Consider the following 9,972-nt stretch of genomic DNA (forward strand, 5'->3'; position numbering starts at 1 on the left):
CTCACAGCTCCTCATATCTGTTCAGAAACTAGACAAAAAGTGAAACCAGTCCAAACCACAGACTGCCTGTGTCATGGAGAATACAGTCGCTGCTTTATTTATGTCTGTAGGCCGTTGTTGTGAGTGTGGACGGTCGGAGCTTATACTGCGTTAGCTTAGCCAAGCTACCTTCAGAAAACACGCATTTTAAAGGTGTTTCTCTGCCGTCTGTCTGCAGACTCAAAGCATTAATTCATGGTTTTTACTAACCGGTATCAGTATGTTGTTTTGAAACGTGTATTACAATTAAATCACGGTAAAATATGTTCATTTTGTTGTCAGCGATTCTCTCACTAGTTTAGCATGCTCAGCCCGGTTGTTGGCCTGGAAAGAACCTCGATTTTGGAGAGCCAGAAAAACTGTGAAAAAGTACCCGCTAGCCGGAACTACGCCGAGTGGAAACGCAACCAGAAACGGGTCGGGTTTGGCACGGCACGCTTAAACCGTGCTGTAGTGGAAATGCGCCATTAGAGGAGCCTGGGACTTCATTTGTTTCATTGCATGACAATAAAGCCTTGAATCCTGATCCTTTAAATTAAATGAACTGAGGAGAAAAAAATAGATCGAACTCTCCATAATATATGTTAAAATTGAAGACGTGTGATGAGGGTTAACGAGAATATTTGGGTTCATTTTAAAGGGGACCTATTATGCAGGACTGAAACAGAGGGGATTATGGGTAATGCTGCAATTATCTAGTTGGTGTTTCAGCTAATCAGAGACAGGTTCTGGATATATCAGAGACCTGTGATGTATTGATGAAAAACAGTATAATAGGGGACCTTTAAAGTTTGAAAGGTTATGAATCAGTTCTGTAGAGCAGTGCATCTCAAATGGGGGTACATGGTCCTCTAGTGGTACCTTTGGGGTACTGCAGGGTGTAGAGATTCATGCCCTGAGGTTATTGCAGTTGATTAAAGAATGTGTTTTATTGATTGATCCGACACAGATGACACATCACTATATTGTAATTATTCATATCGGTTTTTATTTTTGATATAAAAAGGTGTGGGGGAACTTGGCAGACAGTTTTTAAAATGGAGCGGTTGCTGAAAAGGATCAGGTTTAGTTTTGAAGGGTAAAAAACACAATTAAATATGTCTTAGACTTTATGACACATATTCTAGACGGACCTTGAACATTCATTTATTGTCATTGGTATAAAAGGCGAATCCCTTTCCTGTGGAATAACACACGTGATAGATACGGTTATCGATGTCACACAGAGAACATATATTATATATAGCATACGAAAGAGCCAATAACATCACCCAAGGATATAAGATAGTGTTTCAAAGCAATGGCTTCACTCTGAAGTGTATATAAAAGTTAGTGTGGTTTTATTAGGTATTCCCAAAAGGCTGCCGAGCACATCATTAAACCACGTGCACTGCTGCGAGTTCAGGTCATCACGATAAACCACTTGGAGACCGGTTTCTGAGTGAAACTAGCAGGTCTGACGGAGACTGGAGTGATGTAGGGAATGAGACGATACCGGGAAGTCAGTCAAGCTGCAGGAATGTTAGCAGGAGAGGCCCTGGGTTATTTTAGCACACGCAGAATGAAAAGGACACGACGTGATCACAAAAAAGAAATTAGTGTAAAAGACATTAGTATGCGTGAACTCATCGTGCACACAGGAATATGATTTGTTGTACCTTTAGATACAGAAAGAAAATGATTATAAACACGTTAACATCGATGCTGTACGGCTTTCTTTTCATGACATGAAACGCGGGTGATTAACGAAGCGCAACATCTGATCAAAGAGACTAAGATTGCTCCCAAATAACTCGTATCAAGCGAATGCTTCCAGAGCGGGAACGAGGTGAAGCTGCGGGGCTTTGTTTATTTTACAACAGATGTGTTTCGAGACACGTGGAACGTTACGTTGGTGTCCTGAGAAAAGGCCTCGTTCAGCCGCTTTGGTTCAAAAGAGCAAGAGAACTTTAATTATAGCAAATATTAGGAACATCTGGATACACCGTTCCCCGGTGCTTCCCTTAGCTCGGGCTTTATACAGAAAGCTTTTGAAGATAAAGAAGATTTTACTAAAACAATGATTTGGATTTCATTTTGTCGTGCCCCTGATAATCTGGTTTTAAGGTCGCTCCTCATTTCAGACGGAGACGCTTAAAAGGTGAAGTCGGTGAGATGGTGATTAGTGTGTGGACACAAAGAGCCCGTCCCGTTGTCCGTCGACGGTCCTCTGCAGACGCTCGAGTCACGTAGATATTGAACGCGTTGCATGGCCGCGGTTCTAAAGGCCGCGGTGACATCGCCCGCTGTGCTCGTTACTGTCGTTGGTAACCGCCCATCGAGTTCTTGACGGCCTCCTCCAGAGACTTCCTGGTCACCAGAAGCCGCACGACGTCCTCGTTCTTCTTCGTTAGTCTTTTGCGCGCCTGGTCGTGGGTCATCATGGTCATATCGTAGCCGTTCACCTGGAGGAGGAGGAGGAGGAGGAGGAGGAGGAGGAGGAGGAGGAGGAGGAGGAGGAGGAGGAGGAGGAGGAGGAAGAAGAAGGCGGCGTTTCAGAAAAGACATATTATAATGATGGCGTGGATCGAGTTTGAGTTTCTCTACACACCTGCATTATCTTGTCTCCCATCCTCAGGTCGGCTGTTTCGGCCGGTCCCCCCGGAGTTATCCTGGTCACGTAGATCCCCTGAGGACACAGAAAACACACATCATGCACTTTACATCAAGTACAGACTCGTGTTCATTTCATCAGCTATTTTTTTATTTAGTTTTAGTCCCGCGTTACATTTCCTTTTTAGTCATATTTAGTCGCCTTCATCCTGTTTTGATTTAGTCAAGATTTAGTCGACTAAAAGTCTGAGCATTTTAGTCTTATTTTAGTCGAAGAAAAATCATTATTTTAATCTACTTTTTTAGTCATCAGATTATATAGAACATTTCAGTCAAACTAGTCAAACCAATAATTTGTAATTTTAGTATATAAATAAATAGGATGATATCTTGTCCTTATTTGATGAGAGCAGGATGAATGACTGAGCAGCTTTGCAGAGTCAGGTGTGTGGTGGTGTCCCAGCTGTGTTTCGGCCACATCGCTTCCCTTCTGATGAAACAATGCATTCGCTTTTCTCTCCGCCTCATCGTAGCGAAAAAGGGCCCAAATATCGCATCGTTTTTCTCCCAAGCCGTGGCGGCTTTAGACTTTTTCGTTGTCACTCATTTTGACAGTCTTTCATTTCTCTAAGGCCTCGTCTTTTTATGCAGCTGCGACGCAAAAACTGCCCAAATTGGGATCAATAAAGTTCTTCTTATCTCATTACAGAATATAGAAACCAGCACCTCAAAAATATTAAACAACAACAATCAACAATAATAAATCGCATTGTAAGCAAGGTTTTTGTTGACTTTAGGGCTTGTTGTGGATAGATAGTGTGAGAGGCTAAGTGGAACACGTCCGGCCCTTCATCTGAAGCCTGTGTTGCAACAGAGGAACTGATTTAAGGCGGTGTGCGTCTGAACCACTCTGTAGAAACCTGCAGTCAGACACATGACATCAGTGAGGGGTCCGTCTCCTCCGCAGGCTGCAGGCAATGTGTCCAGGCTTGTCCTTCCTAGTAACACACCTTTTCTCATCTGATGTTGAATACCTGAGCTCCAGATATTCAGATGTGTGTGTTGTGATAAATAAAGCAATGTTGTTGTTGCTTACTGCTGCAGTCCATTGAACACCCAACGACACACACGCTGCTCGAGCCCTTTTCCTTTCATCATTATGGTTTGATAACACAAGGATTTAGAGTAAACTCTTATTTGTTTCCGTGAGTCACGCTACGGGTTAAAAGACGTTAACTTCAGTCTCACTTGTTGCCAGATGTGCGCTGTCGGGTATGACGTGCACGCCTCGATGGCGGGACGCTGGTTCACAGCTGAGGGTGTGATTAGACTTTTGACCGTGTTCTTTTTGCTCCATTTTGATACGGAGAACTTTTAGTTACTTTGAAGCGAGGAAGTTTGTCTTCTTGTTTGTATGCCGATTGGAAATTATGCAATTATCAAATCGCAAAGCCTGCAATTTTTTTTTATTAAACATTTTTCTTTCTTATTTTTTTCTTTTTCTTGTGTCAGTCATTGTTAACCAATCAGAGTGCTGTGCTCCACATTACATCACATGTCACTTGTCAGACGCTTTTATCCACAGCGACTCACATACACTCAATACTGAGGACAATCCCCACAGGAGCAATTTGGGGTGAAGCGTCTCAGGGACACAACGACATGCTGACTGCAGTGGGACTCGAACTTGCTACCCCCTGATTCAAAGTCCAGCACTCTATCCACTGAGCCACAGCCACCCCCACATGTACCAGCCATTGTTAACCAATCAGAAGTGGCCCATGATAGAAGGTGATGGAAGGTGATTGGATCAATCTGTCCAAGTGCTTTTGAAATACTTTTCCAAACGGCTTCCAGTGGAGCTTTAGATGGTTTCTGAGTCAGGTTAGAGATGCTCCATCACGTGTTTCTATTACAGGGAGAACCTCAGACTGAAGCTCGACTTTAAAGCAACGGAAGTTTCATGTAACTTTAATTCTTTCACTCGTAGCTCGGGGTGCTAGAGACGGGAGCACGTTGATACGACCTTCCTAGCCGGAGATATGGCCGCATTTTATAATAAACTTCCGTTGGGTCGCTTAAAAACAAATATCGCAAATCGAATCGAAATATCTGTCAGAAAAATCGCAATTAGATTTTTCCCCAAATCGTGCGGCCCTAGAGTGGATGTTAAAACGCCACGACACACACACTCTTACTTTGTCAGCCTTGTCGTCAGAGAAGGGGTTCTGCCCGGGGTCCTGGTCGATCCCTCCTCCGATGCTGAAGCCCAGGATCAGATTGTCTCCCTGCCGCAGCTTCTTGATCTCGATCCGTTGCTGTTCCACAGGACACAAATCATCTTTATACGGCTTTACCCGCTACATTGATAAACCCTGACACACTAAATACTTTTAGTAGTTTATAAATACTCCACAAAACTGAAGGAAAAAGCACAAAAAATACACAATATTTTCAAGGAAATGTGTTCTTATTTTGTGATGGTCATTAATCATAACTGCTGCATTACATCTTGTTCATCCATGTGTTCATTTCAGGGATGGGACATTAGAAAACGTCATGTCATCATTTTCCTGTCCGAAGTATTCTCCTGCTAAATGTTCAAACATGCTGCATCATAAAGTGTTTTAGAAAGAAAACATTGTGTTAGTCAGAATATGTTGAATCTTACATTTTCTACCGTGATAGTCAGACAGCTTTTTAAAGCCACTCATGAAGATTCACGATATGACCAACAATGGAAACTCAGCTCAATGGACTTATTGTGAGTGTTTGTTAGAAATTAAAATCAATGTTTTGATAGCATAGTGCACCTTAAACATACAGTCAGTTTAAATGCTGTTTTATACTGAAAAACCAGAAGTTCTTGTGCACAACCAGTTGTTAAGCTTTTATTCTGAAAATCCTTCATCTCCGGTTAGCATGAGGCTAATATACCATTTACTATAGAGGTGAATTTAGCAGCGATATGATATGATGTTGCACAGCGAAACCTACTGATTTCAACACTACAACTATAGAACCAAGATATTATTATTGTTGGATAAGGTACAGTTTATTTGATTACGTTATTGTTTACAGATGTGGTTAGCATGTGACAACATTCAGACCGACCGGAAACCAAACTGCTGTGAAGTATTTCCTGTATTTTTAGGAGTATTGATTACAGCGTTTAGAATGTGTTAAATGAAAAGTCATGAAAGAGTTAAGGAAGAGAAAAGGCGTGTTTAGATAAATATTGAATGTACAATGTCTTTATCCTCTGATATGCGTAACAACGGACATTGAAATGTGGAGAGCTGGTCTGCAGGGAGGAGCCAGCAGAGGATATATATAAACAGCACGACCTGAGGGGACGGCCTCTTTCTTCACTACCAGAGCCAGAGATCACAGCTGTATTTCTGTTCGGACAATATCCTGTTTGTGACATTACCACGCTTTTCATTAATTAAAGTACCAATTTGAACCTTCTCAGAGACTCCATTTAGTCTCCTTTTTAAACTTCTGTCCTGGACGCTAGAATAATCACACACATAACAATTTGTATACGAAGCGGCAATACATTAAAGACCTTAAAAAAGGCAAAAGAAGCGGATCAAACCCCAGCCCTGTTACACTCCACTGAGGCTCTGATTCACCCTCCACTCAGGCTCTGATTCACCCTCCACTGAGGCTCTGATTCACCCTCCACCGAGGCTCTGATTCACCCTCCACTCAGGCTCTGATTCACCCTCCACCCAGGCTCTGATTCACCCTCCACCGAGGCTCTGATTCACCCTCCACCGAGGCTCTGATTCACCCTCCGCCGAGGCTCTGATTCACCCTCCGCCGAGGCTCTGATCCACCCTCCGCCGAGGCTCTGATCCACCCTCCGCCGAGGCTCTGATCCACCCTCCGCCGAGGCTCTGATTCACCCTCCACCCAGGCTCTGATTCACCCTCCACCGAGGCTCTGATTCACCCTCCGCCGAGGCTCTGATTCACCCTCCGCCGAGGCTCTGATCCACCCTCCGCCGAGGCTCTGATTCACCCTCCGCCGAGGCTCTGATTCACCCTCCGCCGAGGCTCTGATTCACCCTCCACTCAGGCTCTGATTCACCCTCCACTGAGGCTCTGATTCACCCTCCACTGAGGCTCTGATTCACCCTCCACTCAGGCTCTGATTTAACCTCCACTGAGGCTCTGATTCACCCTCCACTGAGGCTCTGATTCACCCTCCACTCAGGCTCTGATCCACCCTCCACCGAGGCTCTGATTCACCCTCCACTGAGGCTCTGATCCACCCTCCACTGAGGCTCTGATCCACCCTCCACTGAGGCTCTGATTCACCCTCCACTGAGGCTCTGATCCACCCTCCACTGAGGCTCTGATCCACCCTCCACTGAGGCTCTGATTCACCCTCCACTGAGGCTCTGATTCACCCTCCACTGAGGCTCTGATTCACCCTCCACAGACACATTTCAACACTTGACAACTGTCTGGTTTCAGAGGCTGTTTCCCACCGACTGAAGTCCGCAGAGACACAGTCAGACTTTATTAGCCCTCTGCGAGCAGCTGCCGCTCCCAGAGCAGAGGAGGGATGAGTGGGACTCCTCACAACACTCCTGCACACAAAGGCAGCCTGTGTGTCTGTGTGTGTGTGTGTGTGTGTGTGTGTGCGCGCTGATGAATAAGCAGACGTTCACTGAGTGCTGTCGCTGATCCAATGAAGTCTGGATAGTCGTTAACATCGAGCCACCAGTCAGCACACTTATGTCACCCAGTTAAAAGCGGTTTAAAAGCCTGACTGGCAAACGCTCCATCACTTGAAACTATAAATATGATGTTTTACTATATGTGGACTGAGAGGGAATGTAATGTCATCCTAGTAGTAATCATAGGGAACCTTTATATTAGACTTATTAGTTAGTCCTGGCGAAACATTGATATATCAGTGTTTGAGTACACATTACATGTCACTTGTTAGACGCTTTTATCCAGGTTTATGCTTTAACTGGGAAGTGTGCCATTAAGTACGTGGTCCCAGCTGTCGGCGATCCCGAGCATAATAAATACGCTGATACAGCCTAGCTCTTGAATATCATATTTGGAATCTGTTGCCTGAACAATACAGCATTAGGCTTTAATAAACATCTCTTATTTGACAATACAATTTTACAAAATGTAAGATTTCTGCTGCTACAATGTTTTCATCCAAGGAAATGACTTTATATTATCAAGTAAGACACCCAATGATTTACAAACACCATGTATTTACTGATGGTGGACACTAGGGGTCGACCGATAATCGTTTTGGCCGATTATCGGGGCCGATATTCCGCATTTGACCGATTATCGGTATCGGCCTTTTTTTTTTTATCAAATTGCCGATACAACTTTGGCTCTGATGCGGCCGTTTCTCTGGCTGCAGTCACCACTCTGTTCACACGAGCAATGTCCCGCCCACAGCGCTATCTGACAGGGGGGGTGGAGCCTCGCAGTTTTTCAGGTTGATATGTGAAGCTCATTAGCTAGCCAACATGTATCTAGCAAATGTTTAGCAAAATATTAGAAGTGAGGCTACTAGACTAACGTTAGGTCTACTGTCATAGCCTCACTTGTAAAAGTTTGCTAAACATTAGCTAGCACTAGTGTTTTTCAGTTGCTAGCAGTTTATTGGGATTTTATGCTAGATAGACAGATGTGATGAATTAAGCATTATTGTTAGTTAAGCATGTCAGCCTGCAGCCCCACTTCGTGTCTCTCTCTAACTCATAGCAGATGACTGCACTAAAGAAAAGGGCACAGAGAGGAAACCAGTTGTAAGATGTTTAAAAGTTAATTAAACATAATATATGCTTAAATGCATTTCAAAGAGGTTGTGTTGGAGTTTGTGTTATTCTACATTTTGACACTATATTTTCTGATTTTACTGCAAATGTATATCGGTTCCAAATATCGGTTATCGGTCTCCTTGATTACTAATAATCGGTATCGGCCTTGAAAAAGCCATATCGGTCGATCCCTAGTGGATACCACATACCTTTAGGACACACAATACAGTTAACCTCCTATCTACACCCTTCTTTACCTGAACCCCACTCCTCACGTGACCCTGCAACACAGTCACCTAGCACCTCTGTGGCTTTTTCATAATCAATTGTGAAAATTCCTGCAACATTTGAAGGCACCACCCTGTATGCTTTATCTTTTGCATTAAAGTGAGCCAGGAAGGCTGAAGCACAATAGGTGACGCCCAGAGAAAAGAGCAGAGAAAAGGTCGAGGAAAGTCTGATCATTTGATGAATTACATTGTATATGGTGTGCTAACATTAACACTCTATAAACCTCTCTTTAAGTTAAACTTTCAGATCACAACACGTAAGAAAAATGAGAGCTGACATTAACAATGTAAAAAATACCGTAAAGCGTAGAATATTGCCTTAAAAAGTAAGCAAATTGACAGATGAACTCAATGCCATTTACCGTAGAGTTAAACATATTTCCTTAAAAAGTAAGAAGGTAGATAGTATAAACTCACGTGTATTTAGCGTTAAAGTCAGAATAATTCCGTAAAAAGTAATAAAATGACAGAATAAAGCTAAAAAAGATTTACCGTAAAACTCAGAATACAAGTGCACTCGAACTCTAGGGGCGTTTTGTTTGCCCACCGGCTAGCTTTGTTTTGTAGCACCTCTGCTAAACAAACAAATAAAAGTTAATAAAGCTAGTTAACATTAGTAAGCTCATTATGACTTGTTAACTACATTGAAGTCAGAGTTTTGTACTGACACGATTTCACATTGTGGACAAGAAGCAGAACAAAAGATAGCCGTTGAATGAACACTTTACGGTACTCCCAAACTTACCACAACTGCCACCAACGGCTGTCCCGGGATGAAATTCGACATTGCGCTACTACTATATTTAAAGTTATAAACAAATAAACAAACAAAAAATCTACCACCGGCTGTTATTTTGGGGTAAAAAGCTCTTGATAGTGGGACAACTTGGTAGATTTACTCCATAAATCCCAGGCTGGAAAACCAACTGCTCTGCTTCCAGGGTGACGTCACGTGGCCCCCAAGCCTATCAAGTTAGCGCGTTTTGTAGCACGGGGTAGCTGGCGAGGGCGGTGTTTAACAGTTGCGTTACAAATCAAACTCCCAAAGTGTTGTTGGGCCCACCTTGTGTTCCGAGACAAGTATGGGTGTGTCCCTTATAAGGACCTGAAAAACAGTGACCTCATGGTGATCTGAACAGGGTGGCTTCACCTGTAAAATAATTACTTATCATAGTATCACAACTTAAAAGTAATTTAACCGTTTGACAGAGGGACGATAGATCATAGAGATTTCAACGG

General features: G+C 43.3%; 1 protein-coding gene across 1 annotated transcript; it reads right to left on the minus strand.

Moving 5' to 3' along the window:
- Window positions 1-1,000: 1,000 nt before the first annotated feature.
- tax1bp3 (Tax1 (human T-cell leukemia virus type I) binding protein 3) lies at window positions 1,001-9,712 on the minus strand. The gene is made up of 4 exons (XM_034076823.2): window positions 9,479-9,712; window positions 4,830-4,949; window positions 2,630-2,707; window positions 1,001-2,483 (listed from the first exon to the last, which is right to left on the minus strand). The coding sequence occupies exons 1-4, from the start codon at window positions 9,518-9,520 to the stop codon at window positions 2,334-2,336; spliced, it is 390 nt and encodes a 129-aa protein (XP_033932714.1). The 5' UTR covers window positions 9,521-9,712; the 3' UTR covers window positions 1,001-2,333.
- Window positions 9,713-9,972: the final 260 nt, after the last annotated feature.

The sequence above is a fragment of the Pseudochaenichthys georgianus genome, unplaced genomic scaffold (assembly GCF_902827115.2).
Source record: "Pseudochaenichthys georgianus unplaced genomic scaffold, fPseGeo1.2 scaffold_1056_arrow_ctg1, whole genome shotgun sequence".
In the NCBI taxonomy this organism is placed as follows: domain Eukaryota; kingdom Metazoa; phylum Chordata; class Actinopteri; order Perciformes; family Channichthyidae; genus Pseudochaenichthys; species Pseudochaenichthys georgianus.